Source organism: Haliotis rubra, unplaced genomic scaffold (assembly GCF_003918875.1).
Source record: "Haliotis rubra isolate DU_JTF1 unplaced genomic scaffold, ASM391887v1 Scf10, whole genome shotgun sequence".
Lineage (NCBI taxonomy): Eukaryota > Metazoa > Mollusca > Gastropoda > Lepetellida > Haliotidae > Haliotis > Haliotis rubra.
In genome coordinates, this window is record NW_025764892.1 from 3089796 (window position 1) to 3110783 (window position 20988).

At 38.3% G+C, this 20988-nt stretch overlaps 1 protein-coding gene across 1 annotated transcript; it reads right to left on the minus strand.

The window, feature by feature from the left end:
• Positions 1-871: 871 nt before the first annotated feature.
• On the minus strand, positions 872-20310 carry LOC124260832 (cystathionine gamma-lyase-like). Its single transcript, XM_046695184.1, has 12 exons — positions 20031-20310; positions 17494-17575; positions 13941-14036; positions 12272-12381; positions 11126-11260; positions 8222-8279; positions 5562-5639; positions 5078-5230; positions 4527-4648; positions 4062-4114; positions 2920-3058; positions 872-1894 (listed from the first exon to the last, which is right to left on the minus strand). Exons 1-12 carry the CDS (start codon positions 20262-20264, stop codon positions 1886-1888), a joined length of 1269 nt encoding a protein of 422 aa, XP_046551140.1. The 5' UTR covers positions 20265-20310; the 3' UTR covers positions 872-1885.
• Positions 20311-20988: the final 678 nt, after the last annotated feature.

Consider the following 20988-nt stretch of genomic DNA (forward strand, 5'->3'; position numbering starts at 1 on the left):
TTTTTGGTATGACGCGGTCGGGGATCGAACCCGCGGCCTCCGCTCTCCGGGCGGACGCTCTAACCACTACACCACGGAGGCGGTCTTAGGTCTTTGAAGGGCATTTGGAGTGAGTGAGTGAGTATGGTTTTACTCTGTTATTAGCAATATTCCAGCAATATCCAGGCGGAGACACCTGAAATGGGCTTTACACATTGAACCCATGTGGGGAATCGAACCGGGTCTTCAGCGCGACCAGTGAAAATTTTAACCACTAGGATACCCCACCCTCCCGAAGGGCATTTGGACGTGATGAGCACATGTGAGCAATGTATTTGGATATCAACTCTCTTCTGAAGAAGGAGTAAGAAGTAACACTGAAACAGGTGTCAACACATTACAGCTGGGATAACATAATGCCATTTAGAAAGTGGTCAAATGTAACATATGTTATATTTGGGATTACACTTTCTTAGTAAAGTACAGATTCTAGTACTTTTGTTGGGTTAAGTCCCATCCGGGATTCGAACACACATCCTCAGAGCCAGGCACCTAATCGCCAGCACACAGAGTCAGCCGCCTAACCCACTCAGCTTTGTCTGCTGGCGATTAGGTGCCTGGCTCTGAGGATGTGTGTTCGAATCCCGGATGGGACTTAACCCAACAAAAGTACTAGAATCTGTACTTTACTAAGAAAGTAGTAATCCCAAATATAACATAGGTTACAAATACAGCTGATATATATACAAAAAATCGTTGAATCAATTTATCATTATTACCATTTTTCCTTGCGACCCTAACAGAGCACACCAAAGTAACTACATAACACAGGTATACTGGCTGCTAATAAAATGAGCAACACATTTGAAAACATTAAATTGGATGTGAAAACAAGAGTTGAAAGGCTTTATTACGATATATTCCTGGGATAAACAACATGTTGTACATAGTACAACCACATTCATGCCATACATCCCCATCCCCATACAATATATTTCTGCATTACTGGTTTGATAACAAGATAACAGTGATAACATACCAATAACAAAATATATGTGTACCTTACACAGGTAACACAAGATCATCACAACATTTCCTGATGAGTCAGCTGATACCGGGAGTCTTAAAGAGATTCAAACCATCAAATTTTAATAATCCAATAAAAGTATAGAAAAGCTGCAAACAAAATACTTACAGCGCCATCGGTATATATTATAATGGGCAGATATTTATTTTATCAACTAAAAATAAGATAAACAAAGATTGTCTGTGGAGATTTTGATGGATTATAAGCTTCCAACATCAAACATCAAACATCAGTGCTACGAAGACTTTCAACAGATTGTAAAGGTTCCTAAATTGGAATATAAACAATACAATTAACAAACAAATAGAACAAAATTACCGGGTAACAAAAAAACCTACCTAATATAAAGAATGGGTAGCAAGCTGATTAAAAGAAAGTGTTAAGTATTCTGCCCTGGAATTGGAATGTTTCATGGGGTTGATTAAAGTTGTTCCTGATCAAATAACCACAAGCCTTACAATTACTGCATTCATCTCGATTACCATCACCGTACCATCAGACTAAGTATTGAAAATAAACAGAAATCTAAGTGATAGCTTTGATATGTAAATATTTCGTTGTAAATCATATAAGGATCACTCCCCACCAATAGCTGCAAAATCGCTGATACAGCTTTAAGCAATATTCACTCATTCACTACAAGGATCACAGATAATCATATCTTGTAATTTCCTATAGACCTGTACAAGTTGCTTTTCATCTTAAAATTATTTCTATAATGAAATTAACTGGTTTAACATGAAAATGAAATCTGAGGACTATTGCAATTATGTGAAAACTTAATGTGTAACAGTCATCCCAATCTCTCCATGCTTCTGTTCAAGGAACCTGCGAACAAAGACGAACAATGAAATTTAGTGGTTCAATCAGTGAGATGGAGTGAGTGAGTGAGTTTAGTTTTATGTCGCAATCAGCAATGTTCCAGCTATATGGTGGGGGTCTGTAAATAACTGAGTCTGGACCAGACAATCCAGTGATCAACAGCATGAGCATCGTCTGCGCAATTGGGAACCAATGACCTGTGTCAACCAAGTCAGCGAGCCTGACCACCTGATCCCGTTAGTCGCCTCTTACGACAAGCATGGGTTACTGAAGACCAATTCTAACAAGTACCTCCACGGGTAACCACAAACAGAGTATATGCACCTGTACTGTGACAAGCTGAACAAACCATTCAGGAGACATATTTCAGTCTTGTTAACCAATACTCTGAAAACCCCAAATGAGTGAGCGTAGTTTTACGCCCGCTGTTAGCAATATTCCAGCAATATCAGGGTAGGTGACACCACACATGGGCTTCACACATTGTACCCATATGGCAAATCAAACCAGTCTTCGGCATGATGAATGAATGCTTTCACCACTAGGCTACCCACCGCCCCAAACCCAAGTGAAGCTCACGTTGTCACACATTTGCTACTTATTAATACCGAGACAACTATCAATCAAGTCAATCATTGTCATGAGCTGTCAAACACAAAGATTGACTCTCTTAGAAATGTTTAAAATCAGTGACCCGTTTAACAACTACATGACATCCAGCTGATGATATTTCAATTAGCTAAAAGATTTCCACTCCATACTTTCAAATTTAGTGGCATTCTGAAACAAGCATGAAACAATTCTTGACTCTTCTGATGACAGGAAGAATTAGTTTAGTTTTACACTGTTTTTAGCAATATTCCAGCAATATCACAGCAGGGGACACCAGAAATGGGCTTCACACATTGTACCCATGTGGGGAATTGAACCCGGGTTTTCAGCAAGATGAGCGATTGCTATAACCACTAGGCTACCCCACCACCAGTCTTGATGTTCTATATTCTGTCGACCAACCAACAAGTTTTACTCACTGCAATCTTCAGAGCCTGGTCAAGATCAGCTATGATATCCTCCAAGTCCTCTATACCAACAGAGAGTCGGATCAGGCTGTCCGAGATACCCAGCTCAACACGCTGTTCAGGCGGAACAGAAGCATGTGTTTGAAGAGATCTGGAACATTAATACTGACATTCAGACATTTTGTGTCACAAATGCATATATCCCTACAACAAATTAGAATAAAAGAATTTTGCTTTTTTCTGTGAGTACTGTTGAGATACTATAGAGAACGAGTGAATATCGTTTCATGCCAGTTTGAATAGTATTTAGGAGTAGTGTAAGGTTAGCTTCAGATTAAAGCCCAAAATAATACAGGTGTTTGAGTGAATGAGTGAATGAGTTTAGTTTTACACTGCACTCAGCAATATTCAAGCTATATAGCGCCAGTCTGTAAATAATCGACTCTGGACCAGACAATCCAGTGATCAACAGCATGAGCATCGATTTACGTAATTGCTTGCGCATGATCAATTCTAACCCGGATCTTCACGGGTTACAGGTGTTTGACGTTTATGACTATTGTGAAACAGACAAGTATTGTAAACCATATTTAGGGTGAATCCGAGATTCAATCCCACAATCACAGGCTTCTGGCAAGCAAAAGGGACATAACTCTACCTAGTGAAATGCGGTGCTTCTAGCAATATTCCAGCAAAATCACGGCAGGGGGACACCAGAAATGGCTTTCACACATTGCACCCATGTGTGCAATCAAACCGGGGTCTTTAGCATCATGAGCAAACACTTTAACCACTAGAATAATCCAATAAATCGAATCCAATATAACACACACGCACACATGCACGCACGCACACACACACAAGTGCAATGACATTCTTTATTCGTAACTGAAGTTTCTCATAACATTGTGGGTACTTTTCAACTCTAAGTTAGCACTATTTTTGGCACCTGCTTGTGCCAATGCCAGTGAATATGTTATAGACCTATTATATGATAGATTCAATATTTTTAAGCATGTGTAACATGTTTCATGAAAACAATTGTTTCCTGTGGAATGTTACATTCTGATGACAGTCATAAACAGTTGGTAATATTCAGTTCATAGGATTTTGTTAACTTCTGAATACCGGAGGGATTCTAAGAGAACACTTACGGTAATTCACATAGACTTTCAAACCCTCCAAGACTCTCTGCCAGTGTAAAGACCTGTAAACAAAAAGATCACACTTTCGTAGATCACATCTAATGCTTAACATGCTTAATATAAATTCTTATTCCTACAATAATATACATTCTTATTCCTACAATAATAATATAAATTCTTATTCCTACAATAATAATATAAATTCTTATTCCTACAATAATAATATAAATTCTTATTCCTACAATAATAACAGTCAATGAAAGAAATAAAAAGCGCTGTTTGGAATTTTCTTGTTGTTGAACATTTTCAAGTTGCTGATATCAATAGCTAAAGAAAACTAGCAGAAAAGTTGTACACACAAAAGTTCAAAGTTTTTGACATGAAAGCAGTTTCTCGTAAAACACTGTTATAACAATAACGTTTTTTCTTAAATAAAGCAAACATAGACATCATTAAATCTAAATCCTCACTAACTTTGAGATTTTGAAGAAACGTCCTTGACTGTTCCAGTTCCCCCTTGATGAAGAAAGTGACCATACCGCTATACCCCTTCATCTGTCGCTTGCCCAGCTCATACTGGGGATGTGATGGCAGACCTGGAACAGCACCATACACTGCATTATACCAATACACTACACTCCACACATACAGAGTGAGTGAGTGAGTGAGTGAGTTGGGTTTGGAGTGAGTGAGTGAAACAAGATACAGAAAAATCCCCATTTCTGCAATATATAACTGCAAGAATATGACAGGAAGATACTGAGAAATACCCATTTCAATTCTATCTAACTGACAATAAGTCACTTGGGAATCCCTTTTCTACAATATATAACTAAATCTTATGGGAACAACAAGGCGGAAATCCGAATACTGCAGTTGACCCACTACAAGAAAAGGACAATAAGGTACCTGGGAATCACTCTCACTCACTTACATAGACAGGAACATAAGTATTGCAGGATAATATTTACAAGGAAGCTTCATTGAATTGTAAATACTCCCTTGAGGGATGGCAGACGTCTCACCTGGATGGTTAACTTTAACCACTCTGGGACTGGCTTCGAGGAACTTGGCTACTGCCAAACCATTCTTCATGTGTTCCTTCATGCGGACGTGTAGGGTCTTCAGACCTCGGTTCACCAAGTAGCAGTCAAACGGGGAGGGCACCGAACCAATGGCTGGATGAGGAGATACATGACAAGATCATGATGGCTATTCAGCTCTGTACTCTTTAAGAGCATTATACTTCAGTTACAGTGACTGGGTAGGGGAGATCTTAACAACTTTTATTATACAATATATATCATTGGGACCATTAGGCATTTTTCAATCTCAAAACTTAAAGGTAAAAAAATAAATAACACTAAGCCTTCAATTTTTATTTTTGTTTCAAACGTAAAATGAAAACAGAAATATATTTTCAAATTCTTTTTTACATTCGTGACAGGATCAGGCAGGATGTAAACACAGGAGAAAAATGCCTTCAGCAGCTGCTCACTGTACACTCACCATTCTGTAAGAACCTCATCTCTTTTGCCAGTTCCTCATCGTTGACAACAGCAGCACCCATGATAACATCAGAGTGACCTGTCGACAGATAATGAATATCTCGAAAACTGCAGACACGGAAACCTTGTTTGTCAACACACCTTGCATCCTTGACGTTTACAGTCAGGTGGTAGTAATGGGATTTCTGTACGTGTGTAATGACATGCATTACAGTGACTCATAGATGACGCGTCCTTGTGTTATCCTCTTAAAGCTGAGTGAGTGAGTGAGTGAGTTTAGTTTGAGGCCGCTTTTAGCAATATTCCAGCAAAATCATAGCGGGGGACACCAAAAATGGGCTTCACAAATTGTACTCATGGGGAATTGAACCTGGGTCTTCGGCATGACAAGTGAACGCTCCAACCACTAGGCTACCCCACTGCCCTTAAACCTGAGCCCAGGCAGGGTAACAACAAGTACCATAATGAGGCAGACACAGATTGAACTGCTCCCTACGCAGAGACTCTACAGAACCTGACAACAGAGTCAGTCCCTACTCTTGGGAACACTAATGTATAATACACGCAGACTGTTAGCCATGTGTGTTTCTGTATCATAAATATCACATGGCAGAAATAAAAATTGTTTTATGTTATCCTATAGCTAGCATAATATGTAGCTTATATTTCCTAAATATGATTTACCTGACATATATATTCTCACTCAATGAAGTAACTTAAGAAACTACCTATGAATATATTAGTGAACCACCTGTATTGACAGTGTATGAAATAAGCCAAAAACCCAACCAGTCATCTGGGCTGGTAACTTCAAAAACTCACCAGCTCAGAAGAGATCTAACCAGTCCTTCTTAAATACTAAATACACAGTGCCAGTGGACACTTATCTAAAAAAAATTTTCACCCGTCCATCGGGCTGGCTAGCTGTAAAATTAGACTGTCCGGCAGAAATCTAGCCCGTCTCGGGCGGTCAGTTGGGCCTTATTTCATACACTGGTATTGAGCAAAGAGTGCTATAATTGTAGCCTGGTTTTTCAGTCATATATCAGCATACCAATATCCAACCATAGTAAATATTGGTTGGTTGGTTGGTTGGTTGGTTCGTAGTTGCTTAACGACGAACTCTGCTTTATTGCAGCTATAGAACGGCAGTCTGTAAATAATCGAGTCTGGACCCGACAATTCAGTGATCAACAGCATGAGCATCGATCTACGCAATTGGGATACCATGACATGTATCAACCCAGTCAGCGAGCTTGACCACCCAATCACGTTTGTCGCCTCTTACAACAAGCATGGGTTACTGAAGACCAGTTCTAACCCAGATCTTCACAGGCCAGGAAATGTCAGACAATAAATTGTTGATGATACACAGCATCCATCTTTGGGTCATAAAAGACATTGAGGGTCATTTGCATATTTATCACATCATGATTTATTCATGATACGAGTTTATTCTTATATCTCATACAAAATACTATTCATTATTCCCAAAGAATGGAGTCTACTACATATCAACAATTTATTCATAGACTTGTTTCCACTGGGAACAATAAAATTAATAAAAATGGTTATTACCCATGTGGTGAAACATAACTAGTGTCATATATATCAGATGTGCACATGTGCACATATCACACTACCTAGCAACCTTGCCTAGCAACCATTGTTTCTGTAGTTCGTCGTCTGTGACGTCATTAAACAATGACGTCAATGAAAAGTGCCGTCATGCTTGCTTATCATGTTTTACTGCACAAAAGTACATGAATGAAATGGATAATAAAGAAATTATTACCATCGAGCAAGTGTGTCATACGACTTATACAAAACTCGTGCAAAATTATGTATTCAGGGGCCCAGATAAGCTGCGTATCCGGGTAAAATACGCAGAGAAAATTTCCAATTACGCATTGAAAAATAATTGTTGCGTACCAATTACGCATTAAAAAATGTTAGCTACGCAAAAGTTTAAAACAAATGCGTACGGAATATATTTATAAAAATCGCTTGCGTAATGAAAAATACATCCATTGCTATCAAGCTGTACTGTTAGTATAGGACAAGTGTTGTACTGTCAGTTTAGGATGAGTGATTTTTTATGAAATCATTTCCATTATATTTAAGTTGGTTTTGATTAGGTATAACATAAGGCAGAACATACCTGCTTAGTAAATTTACTCAATGACATAATACTTAGATGAGTAAAATGATTGAAATACGCACATATTTGAAAGCAGTGGGTAACGGAAAATGAAATACCCACTCAACATTCATAATACCCACTCCAAAATAATACAGTGGGTACAGTACCCACATGAGCTAAATCTTATCTGGAGCTCTGATGTATTGCATAAAAAAATTCAGACTCGTTTCGTCTGACTCGTTATTCGACACACTTACTCGTGTAATAATCTCTATCTATTACATAATAAATTGAGTCTGACACATACCAGCAATTTATTCATTGGCTTGTATGTACTTATAAAAATGCTGTCCACATTAATGACTGTGCATGATGATATACTCCATGTTCCAAGACAATGCATTCATAACAAATCTTCTATCTATGATACTTTAGTATTTCATCTCAAAGACATTCCATGATGTTAATCAATCAATATTGAATAACAATGTTGACATTGGTTACCCTGGTGCACCTACCATTCATGTACTTGGAGAGGGAATGCATGGACATGTCTGCCCCTAGCTCCAGGGGCCTCTGGAAAGACAAGCATAAATTACAACTTCATTACAGTAAAGGAAAGTACTGTTCAGCTGCCTCGTTCATTCGTTCATTCGTGAATGGGGTTTAATGCTTCTTTGAACAGCAGTGCAGCTGTATCAGCTTCAGTTGGGAGGAAAGCTTGTAGTGACGCAGGTCTATGACATTCCACACTTCGCTGGGGCACAGGGCATGGGCACAGGCATGGTGTTGACACACCAAGAAACACAAGTGTTTGCCACTGATATGGCAATGTCCCCGCCGCTGAAGAATGGAATATTTCTAACATATTTACTACTGTTTATTTTTTGGTCACATACAAGATGCCTAAAATGACTCGTGTCTGCATCATCACCCAATATAGGCTGTCGACATAATTGAAGACATTGGGTGCAATGTTTTAATGAGATATCGCGTTTACATCAGTTTTAAAAGTGGTCAAAGTGTTGTGGTGACCTTGAAAATAAGGCCAAGGTCACCCAAATTGACTGGTGTCTGGGTAATCCCACAATGTAGGCTATCACCAAATTTGAAGACGTTGGGTACAACAGTTCATGATATATCGCGTTAACAAGAATTGGGACGCCGCTGAATACATAGTCCCCCGTTCTGCGTTGCGGTGGGGGACAATAATCCGGGAGAACCGGTTTTCCAGTAATCACCTAAAACGAACATTAGTGAGTGAGTGTCATGTTTAGTTGTTTTTTTAAATATTTCCTCTCATCCTAACATTCATGGGGGGTGCGGTGGGGTACCCTAATGGTTAAAGCACTTGCTCGTCACACCGAAGGCCTGGGTTCGATTCCCCACATGGGTACTACGTTTGAAGCCCATTTCTGGTATCCCCAGCTGTGATATTGCTGGAATATTGCTAAAAGCAATGTAAAACCATTCTTGTAATGCAGTGTTTTCTAATCCTTCTGGCACCCTAACGACTCCACACATGTGAATACAGATGGGTGAGCAGCCCTGTGTTCTACCCTCTATGGTCCACGTGACAGCTTGACATGGTTTGCAGTGTTTGTTTGTTTGTTGTTTAATGCCACACTCAGCAATATTCCAGCTATATGCTGGTGGTCTGTAAATAATCGAGTCTGGACCAGACAATCCAGTGATCAACAGTGATCTACGCAATTGGGATACGATGACATGTGTCAACCAAGTCAGAAAGTCTGACCATCCAATCCTGGTGCATAATGATTAGGTCATGCTATAGGACCTCAGTTTCACGACAAACTGACAGAGGTATGTAGTCACAGGCATGTTGTGAATGACATGATTGAAAACCTGTGTTTGTATGCACATCAGAGGACTAAGCACCAATTGCTTTGAGGACTGCAACAACTCAATACATATATGCAACCTCAGCATTAAAGGCATTGCTTGACAACCGAAGATTTAAGTTGCTACAACGGCATGTCAGAAAAACTGGTTCAATACATCCCACTGTACAAGTCTTCGGTGTCAGGGTGATCAGCAGGGTATTGGATGGCTACTTAGCTACTTAGCAACAGCCGTGCAGCTTGTTGACAGTGTTCTGACACACAGTGAGAACACGTTTCTCTTGATTGCCATAAGACGTAAAAACTTCTGACGTGCCAGTGGCATTAATGTTTCTACTTAGGTGGCCTTCACACGGCAAACTAAAGTTTGACAACACATGTTTGACAACACATGTTGTCAAACTTGAGTTTGAGAGTGTGAACATTCCAACAACTCGCCACCAACACCAATTTCAGAGTTGTCAAACCATTGTCGAGAAATAGGATCGGTCTCTATTCTCACTCGAGTTTGATGTGTGAAGTGTTGTCAAACTCGTGTTGTTCAGAAACAACCAATCACAGTCAATGAAATTGTCACATGATGTTTTGGTCATCTGGTCAAGTCGATCTACAAAATTTCATCGCTCAAATGACACGAAAGTTTGACAAATGTATTTGACGTGTGAAAATGTGAGTTAGACAACTTTTTAAATTCCAACAACATGTGTTGTCAAACTTAAGTCTGCTGTGTGAAGGTTGCTTTAGTGCTTAATACCTCTGTATGGCTGTGTAGGATCAGGACTGGGTTCCACCGATGAAACAAGAAACTGTCTAGTAGGGGTGGGTATTGCAGAGAATTTTCATATTAAGATATATTGCGATGTGAAAGCTTTTATTGTGATATGTAATGCATATATACTGCAAGATGGGTTTTTTAACAATAAACTACTAATGATCAAGTTAATGCTTCATTTATAAAACAAAAACACAACAAAATCACTATGCTTCATTAAGCTTTAATAAAAACTTTTAATCATGACAAAATAAGAATATAGATAATATTTAAATGTAATTTTCACCACGATCATTCCCACCACAATTGCCACAATCATCAAGGTTTCCAAGTGTTACGAAGTTTTCCGAATAAATGTAAAAATACCGGTTTTCTATCAGCGTGTCGCAATACGTATCGTTTTCATGTCTGAACCGGTTAATACCGGTAAACCGGTTATATTGCGCAGCCCTACTGTCTAGACCTGACAGATTGATTGCTGTGTAGGAGTTTGGCATAGCTTAGACAAAAGGAGTTAAGGATTCCATTGAGCCAACATTACTGCTATGTAAGATGGGAGTCAATCATGACAGCAGAACCTGAAGAGCCGATCTCCAAGCATTATGGTGTGCCATGATGACTCGTGTGCATTATATTGATGACATTCTGAATGTGTACATAGATGAATACAACACTAAGATTGAATTTGGCCATGTCAACAGATGCACACAATTTGAAGCATTACCTTCTAAAGTGGTGACCCCTAACAAATTCTGAGTAGTATATTATGAATCTTGAGAAAAACTTACCTGGAAGTAGGAAGACATGAATGTATTGTCAACGACAACAATTATCTTGCCCTCAGCAGCCTTCGCTACCTTGACTACAGCTGCAATGTCCACTAGCTTCATGGTGGGGTTTGTAGGCGTCTCCAGCCATATCATCTGAAAGAGTTATAACTGCAGTGGTTGGTGTGCTTAGGCATTACAGCAGTTATAGCATGGCATCAGCTTAATGTATGAGGAAAGCAATACAGGTCATAGATTCTGTTTGGTGTTTAATGAAGCTCTCAGCAATATTCCAGCTATATGGCAGCGGTCTGTAAATAATCGAGTTTGGACCAGACAATCCAGTGATCAACAGCATGAGTATCGATCTACATAAATGGGATTGGATGACCGGTGTCAACGAAGTCAGCAAGCCTGACTATCCAATACCATTAGTTGCAGAATACCAATTCTAACACGGATCTTCATTGGTTCATAGATTTTGAACACTGGTGTAATCATGGGCTGGGGTATGACAAACCAGGAACCATATAGGTCATTTATTAGGAAGGGGGGGGGGGAAGAGAGAGAGAGAGAGAGAGAGAGAGAGAGAGAGAGGGAATACAGAGAGAAAAATATAGGTTGGTCTGACAAGGCAAGGTGGTAAAGGATATTACACATATTTGGGGAAGGGTTGTAACATACAAGGAGATGGCAGGGTCACCCAAATTATGTGCTGTAATTATTTTCAGTACATCAAGGCCATTGGCACATCCTCTCCTGTAATATATGACAGATCCTCAACGGTAGAAATTGGCACTAGTCCTATAGTCCTGGCCAAACTTCCCAGTACATCAGATATAAGGACTAGTAGAAATCTATTGTTTTAAAGGTTTTTGTTTTATGTTATCTCTATAATGACTGGAAGACTAAAGATACAATAACGCTCGGTTCACAATCATCATGGCAAATTTGTGCTTGACCTGGAAACAGGAAGGAAAATTCAACGCTACAGACATTGGAAACCCACAAACATAGTACAGTGTTGACATAAAAGGTTCAAGAGCAAGACGACTTAGGTATTCAAACCATAACTGGGACAAATAACATGACTAAGGTATGTAACTCTGTACAACGGTCAGCCACAAAGACAACTGGGACACCTGTAAATATTTTGGTCAAACAAACCTTGGTTTTGGGCGTGATTGCTTTCTGGACACTGTCGATATTGGTACAGTCAACAAAAGAGGTCTCAATCCCAAGCTTGCCGGCACACTTCCTGAAGTAACGGTTAGTTCCTGAAACAGATGACATCAACAGAGATACATAACTACTCACCACTGTATCACAACATCTAGCAGAAAATGTGCATGAATATGTCCAAAACTCATCTCAAACATGAACAATGTCTAGGGCTGGGACGAATCACCGATGCATCGATGCATCGAGATATATTTAAGTTTGATACAGCTATCATATCGTGGACTGGTGCATCGATACAAAATGATACAGAACTTTTTTTCAAAACAGTATTATCTTAAACATGTTACAGTACGTATTTAGAGTGAGTTTAGTTTTACGCAGCACTCAGCAATATCCCAGCTATATGGCGGCGGTCTCTAAATAATCGAGTCTGGACCAGACAATCCAGTGATCAACAGCAGGAGCATCGATCTGCGCAATTGGGAACCGATGACATGTGTCAACCAAGTCAGCGAAACTGACCACCCGATCCCGTTGGTCGCCTCTTACGACAAGCATAGTCGCCTTTTATGGCAAGCACATGAGTTGCTGAAGACCTATTCTACCCCGGATCTTCACGGGTCACGTATTTAGAGACAAATACGCAAGTATGATGGGTTTACTTGTATGTTTATTACAATAGTGTTATTGTTAAACACGAATACATGTACCTTGAAATAATGCATTTTAAATCTTGATACTGTGTCAATCTTTTAAGGTGTATGTATCGTGATACGTATCGTATCGCAGGTAAAATATTGCGATATGTATCGTATCGTGACATAGTGTATCGTCCCAGCCCTAACAATGTCTTCATTTATTTGATAAAAATCAACAGTCTCCCTGTATTCTATACAATTGAATGAGATGAAAAATTGGTTTCATTAAAACATAAAAACATGTAAAACATTTTATGTATCTACAGCAAATATATAGATTATAGATAAACATTTAACGTACATTTTAAGAAAGCTACTCTTGATCATGTTTGTAAATATGTTATTTTTTCAACATTTTCATCATTTAAGGCACTGTAATAAATAACATTAGACATGTTGTTATGTGTTTGAAAACTAACTGATGAGTCTGCATGTCAGTCAATCCAATTCCTTGTAAGTGTTATGACTAGTGTTGGGAATTGGTTAAAATCTCATAATTGATGATTGGTTCATTACTACCAATCAATCTTCGAAAAAATTGGTTAGCGTCATTTATGAAATTTGTTAATGCACATAAAAATAAGGAAAAAAACAAGTAGTTCTCTTAGGGTTTTTTGGCAAAATTTCACATCTTTAAAGGATGACTAGTATGTTAGGAACACAAATTTCTTGGAATCTTTAAGATAAATTCAATCATGACTTGAAACGAGCTTGTAGTGCTTACGAAATGTAACAGACAAAACCAACCATGTGAAAAATATTGTTAATGAAAACAAGTGTTCCAGAATTGTTTGTGTTCGATTATGAGAAATTGTGATCGATTGCTTGGTCGTTTAGTCACTACGACCAATCTTCGATTATTTCAATTAATCGGACCACCACTAGTTATGACACTAGTATTTAGTTTGTAAAGTTATTTACACAGCACCATGTGGGAAGAAACATGAGTTATTTACCCCCATAAAGATCATCCATGCTGATGATATGGTCCCCAGCGGCGAAGAGGCTGGTGATGGTGCTGGTGGCTGCCAGTCCAGACGAAAAACAGAAGCCTGTAGCAACAGAAAATATAGTGACATCATAATGAACATTTGGCATGTATCAAATTGATAATAATTATACTGACTGACTGAGTATGGTTTTACGCCGTTTTTAAGCAATATTCCAGCAATATCACGGCGGGGGGACACCAGAAATGGGCTTCACAAATTGTACCCATGTGGGGAATCGAACCCGGGCCTTCGGCGTGACGAGCGAACGCTTTAACCACTAGGCTACCCCACCGCCCCCGATAATAATTATAAGTGATAACAAATAAAAAATAAACAAGTAAAGAGTAACTGATATGAAAGAATTTTGTTGAAGACTTGGGCCTAAATTAACTATATGTTTTTTAACATGTTTTGGGCGGAGGGGTAGACTAGTGGTTAAAGCATTCGTTTGTCACACCGAAGACCAGGGTTTAATTCCCCACATGGGTACAATGTGTGAAGCCCATTTCTGGTGTCCCCTGCCACAATATTGCTGGAGCATTAATAAAAACAGAATAAACTAAACTCACTCACTTTAACATGTTTAATAAACTAGTTTTGTTTGATGCAAGTTGGTTTTCATGTTAACATGCAGATGGAGCAAGTTAAATCAAGTACTCAAGATTAAGCCATGGTCATGTATGAAAAAAGTGACCTTTTCCTTGTGACAAATGAGATCTGCTCACTGACATTCCTGAGGGGCATATTTATGAGCATCTTACGGGTGAAACGTGGGAAGAACCTCCATCCTTGTGGATGTACTTTCTAATGTGATGTACTGACAAATGATTTAATAACTGGTCCAGTACTAAACAAAGTCTAGCATTTCCATTCTCCTTATATGAAAACAATCACCAGAAACAAGAAATGTACTTTATATAGCCCCATATCTAGTATAATCTATACAACATTGGGATGCAACTGTAAAAAGATTTTGGTTGAAACTACATTTGTATTTAACATATGTTACATTTGGGATTACACTTTCTTAGCAAAGTACAAATTATAGTACTTTTGTTGGGTTGAGCCCCATCCGTAATTCGAACCCACACCCTCAGGCAATGTGTAATCATACATTAGTTTTTCACATGTTTAAATTAGATAAAGACATGAATAATTCTGTATGTTCATGCATCACTTCACTGATTACCTCTGGCATCAACATTTCAGTTTAAGAAATTCATCCTAATGCTTTGTAAAAGGTTGGCATGTCGCCCACATCAGAAGTATTTTCAATCATGTCCTGACACAGACTTCTCATTCACTACATGTATGTACATAGAAATATATATACCCTACACAATCAGGTAGTGCATTAATACTAAATGGGTCAAGGTTGTACAAAAGCAAACACTACTCATACCTGACCCTGGTATTCATGTAGCTCTCAAAATCAGGTTTTAAGACAAGTCAGTTTATTGGATGTTTGTAACCTTGTGCCAAAGTGCTTGGTTCTCAACTAAAAATATATTTAATCTAAAATTTGACCATCTAAATATAAAAGAAAAGCCATTTTATCTCCTACACGACTGCTGTACCCAACATGTAATAAAGTTTTCAAAATTCATATGATAGAAATATCTCAAAGATTGACAAAATACATAAAAATATCCTGAAACTCTTTGACTCTTACAAGAGTCACCACTAAATGGAGGCAAATACTACAGTCTTACAATATTCATGTCATTGTGCGTCATACTGTACAAAGGCCTTTCAGGATATGCTTGAATACACATGTACACAGAGTAACACAGGGCACCTGGCTGATCAGTGTGTACAGTTTTATACTGCTGCGTTATAACCCTAGTTTTTCAGTCATTTAAAGCATTCTACACATAATTCAACACAGTGAGTGAGTAAGTTTAGATTTACGCCGCACTCAGCAATATTCCAGCTATATGGCGGCGGTCTGTAAATAATTGAGTCTGGACCAGACAATCCAGTCATCAACAGCATGAGCATCGATCTGCGCAATTGGGAGCGAGCCTGACCACCCGATCCCGTTAGTCGCCTCTTACGACAAGCATGGGTTACTGAAGGTTCAGTCTAACCCGGATCTTCACGGGTTCATTCAACACAGAATGATTGATTTTATATGGTCATTATTAAAGCAAAAATGGTATTGAATGTATTTTCTGTTTGTGGTTTCACAGCAACATTTCAGCTGTATGATGTCAATGAGTGAATTCCAATTAAGTCTTAAAGCAAAGAGATAGATGATATTCTAGGTGTTAATATATTACTGGGTTATAAGTTGTGCCTACTAAAAAGCTGCTGTTTTCTCATGGACTGATAAGGTTGTCGTCAAAGCATTGTTTAATGTGTATTTTTTGTCTGTTGTCAGAAGACTCAGCCATATTACTGATATAAGATGTCGATGAGTGAATTCCACTGGAGTCTTAAAGCAAAGTAAAGAGATGACGTTCTTGGCTTAATATATTAGCATTACTGGATTATTATGATTACCCAAAACTAGATAAATTGTTGCGGACACTAACAGGCTGCTGTTTTCTCATGGACTGATAATAGATGGGTGTGCCTTATGTTGTGTTTTTACAACGTCACTGATTTTGTATACATGACATATAAATTACAGCTGGCAACATGGTCAAGACACAGATGTCACTAGACGATCGCAATAAATACTTGTTTGTGCTGCCACATGTACTGAACAAAGACATAGAACACGAATATTTGGCATAATAGTTTATACTTCTTGGTCAGGATTCAAAACTACTTCTTTTCAGTACATTTTGCAATAATCACACTAAAAACATGATAAACTGTGCTGTTAAAGTGATTTCAAAGCAGTGGACAAGGTGAGGTCATTTTCAAGACCACTGATCTATTGCAAGGCTCTTTATAGACAGTGATTTGCCTCTTATAAAATGGCAAGTCAGAATCATTGACTGACTGCAATGGGCCAAGAGTTCAACATGTAGGTCAAATCTAGAAAGACATTCCTCATTTGACTACTTTCCCTTGCTGAGGCCTCACTGCTAATGTTTATATAACTGTAGTATAATACTGAACTGAATGTTTTATCATACCATAGCAACTATACTATAGCAACTGCAACATAAATATAATACTTTACCACCTGTGTTAAAGTACCATACCAACTGTGGCATAATATCATGCTGGCTGTAGTATAATACCATACCAACTGTGGCATAATATCATGCTGGCTGTAGTATAATACCATACCAACTGTGGCATGCTATCATGCTGGCTGTAGTATATAATACCATACCAACGGTGGCATAATACCACACCAACTGTGGCATATCATTCTGGCTGTAGGATAAGACCATACCAACTGCATAATCATGATAATACCATAGCGTAATTCCATACCAATTGCAGCATAATACCATACAAATCTTAGCATAACACCACAACATTTACAACATAAACCTGTACCACATGTGGTATAATACCATATAAACTGTATGTAATATGTAATACAACACCGTACCATGTTTTCCTCCCTCCACAGCAGCTATACACTTCTCCAGACAATTTCTTGTTGGGTTGCCACTTCGAGAATATTCAAATCCCTGTGAAAAGAATGTTTCTGGTTATAATGTAGATTAATCTTGTAGGGAAAAGAAACGTAATCAAACATTTGACTGCACTCAAAGAGAAAAATCACAACATCTATGGGTTACTATTAAAGCAAGAAAGTAAAAAAATGTAAAAAGAACATAACTGTTTTCCTCAAAACAAGCTCAAAAGCAGAAAGAAACTGTGACAACAGCATACAGTCCGTTTGGCTCAAAAGCGGACCGATGAATTGCAATCTAACTCGAAAACTAATAAACATAACATACTCAATGAAACGCTGATCATAATCGAGAAGCACGTTCACAGACAAAGTTATTTATTCATTAACCTGTGCTGTGCCGTCTCCATCCGTTCTCGAACACCTGGCTGTCCCTTTCTCTGCACCCCTCCCTCGTAACAAATAGTGAACTGTGTCAATATTTTAATGATAGATTGTTAAACAACTTTTTTAATTTTAGGACAAAAATTCTGCAAAAACCTCACAGAGTGGGTATGATGTTTTGATTATGATCAGCGTTTCATTGAGTATTTTATGTTTATTAGTTTTCGAATTAGATTTCAATTCATCGGTCCGCTTTTGAGCAAAACGGACTATAGTATTGATACCTGATCTAACTAATTAAACCCAAAACTATAGAGAATGTTTTTGGTAATGTCTATTGACCACACGCCAAATGGCAAAATGTGTGATGACGGCATGTAAGTCCTAAAAAAAAAATGTTGTGGTTCTGATTACCCGACCGACCCTTGAATTCTGGTGCCGACCCTATCTTTTTTAAGCGGTATGAATAAAGTAAGTTTTCAGATACTATTGTTTTTCCCCAGCACCGACGGACATCAGTCATTCTGTGAAAGTCGACATGATGGCCGCAAGCTTGACTGAATAAACAATTACATATTGATAAATGTGTGATAGTTCATACTACTAAACAAACTGTAAAAAAATATAAAAACCTACCAACCTACCCTCAATTTTGAAGAGGTGTAATCGGAACCATAACATTTTTTTTAATTTGGCCTAAATAGCCTGAACGTCACAATCAGGTGATTGACATCATGAGCATGTATTCAAATAGTCACTATGGTGGGGAATAAGATCAGTTATCTTTGAGTGAGTGAGTTAAGCTTTTACGCCATCAGAAATGGGCTTCACACCTTGTACCCATGTGGTCTTTCACTAAGTATACAATCAAGTGTTAAGTAAATAACAGAAACAAATAGCGTAATATAATACAGTACACGGTAAACGATATAAAACACAAATGAAAACACGTACGAAACGGGAATATTCACATAAATGAGCTGAAAAGAACTTTATATTTTTATGTTTTGAAATATACGTCATAATGAAATCAACAAAATGGAAATGCATCTGGCCTGGCCTCGTTTAAATGGAGAAAAAGGGTTTCCAAATACATCTGGTGGACAGCTTGTTTAATTGGTATTGACAGGGACATTCATATCACATGCAAATGATATTCTGAAAATTTCTCTGGTACATCTGTCAAAACCAATTATCAAGTACTTTATCCCATTCCCATGTGTCATATCATATAAGGTTAGGTATGCCATGTGGAAATGAGATACTGACTATCTATATTGAAAGGATATGTTCTCATAAATGGCGACTGTCTAAAACTGTTTAAAATGTAATTATAATAATGACATATTTTTATTTTGGTGTTAATGAAAATATAAGTGAACAAAAACAAAACTGTTTTCTTTAGACATCAGAAAAAACCCAAATCCAAGTAATACACATTTAGATGTTTTATTGCTGTCCCAAATCTATGCCAGGTTTTTTTTAACTTCTAAAAAGAAACTATGAGTTCATTCTTGGTAATTGTGTTAAGTGTGTGAAACATATTTGTACATGATGTCAGCAGTCAATTATCTCTATATAGGTCAAACAGGCCTATCGATATTTCAGTGTGACAATTATTTGGATCCTTTGCCTAAGGCTAAAATGCAAAGTCATTCCCCTTAAAATAAGCTCACATTGACCACATCTTAACAGCTGATGTAAAAATCAATGTCTTTAAGAATATTCATCAATCATGAAACGACCTAATATAGGTACATGCACCATATTTGGTATGAATAGATCAAACGCAATCGATACGACTAAACCTTGGCTTACGCGTATTGTTAATATAGACTAGTATGGTCTCTCTCTAACATGATTGATCTACAACGACCAATGCAGGAGTATGAAAAAAGTAGGTCCCGCAAAGCAAAGTAACATAAATCACAATCGGCACCAAGACAAAATATCCTCAAGTGATTTATACAAAAATTATGGCACTTTGTTCATGACGTGTAACAGGTGGTAATGTTAATTTATCCATCTGCTCAATCCGCGAGATGATGAAACATTTGAACCAGATGAAGCAAGCGGAGTTGACAGGAGTGCCTCTATTTAGTTTCTCTATGAATTCTTACACTCACCGCGTGCTCGTTGGGTCCAAATTGCTTGTACGTGGTGGCGTTGGATATCGGAGGAATTACAGCCATGGACTTCCATTGTTCCGGCTCCTGGCCGACGTGAATGGCGTCAGTTGCGAAGTGGGGGAAAGTTGACTTGCTGTCGTCGGCTGCCATGCTGGACAAGAAGAACGTCCTTGCCCTTTGTCGGATTGGGGTCACACGGCAAATTATCGGAAAAGTCTTAGTTAATGTCATATTTTGATTACTGTTGACTGTTTCCTTCACAATGTGGTATGAGATCAACTGCTTACGCACATGAACATTTTGCTAAAAAATGACAAGATAATAACAAGTGTAAATAGATAAATAGAACACCCCATCGCGTTTGGAGGTGTGTCCTACTGAATATTAATGAGATCCTTTCGAGCGCAACATTCCCGTAAATCGATCAATGCTGTTCAGTGGTTACAGAGATAACCGTGTATGTATATTTTACTTACTTATGATAGAAATACAAGTATGAGTATATTCGTACTATTAGCGTACCACAACTTTCGGTGACAACTATACATATAGATCTACCAGGACAATAGTGGAAAATAACTGGAAATGCCCAGTCAAAGGGATGTGCTTAACACAATTTATTAATTAAGTGAGTAAGTTTAGTTTTACGCCGAACTCAGCAATATTCCAGCTATATGCCGGTGGTCTGTAAATAATCGAGTCTGGGTCGGACAATCCAGTGTTCAACAGCATGAGCATCGATCTACGCAATTAGGATACGATGACATGTGTCAACCAAGTCAGCGAGCCAGACCACACGATCCCGTTATATCACCTTTAGAATACAGCACCACAACTTCTCGTGAGGACGATCTCTGCCGTAGGTCACGTGTCATTAAGACAAGCAACCAGTTTGTGAGAACCCGTCAGACACAAACCCGCGACCTTCGGATTGTTAGCTCGACAGCTAACCGAC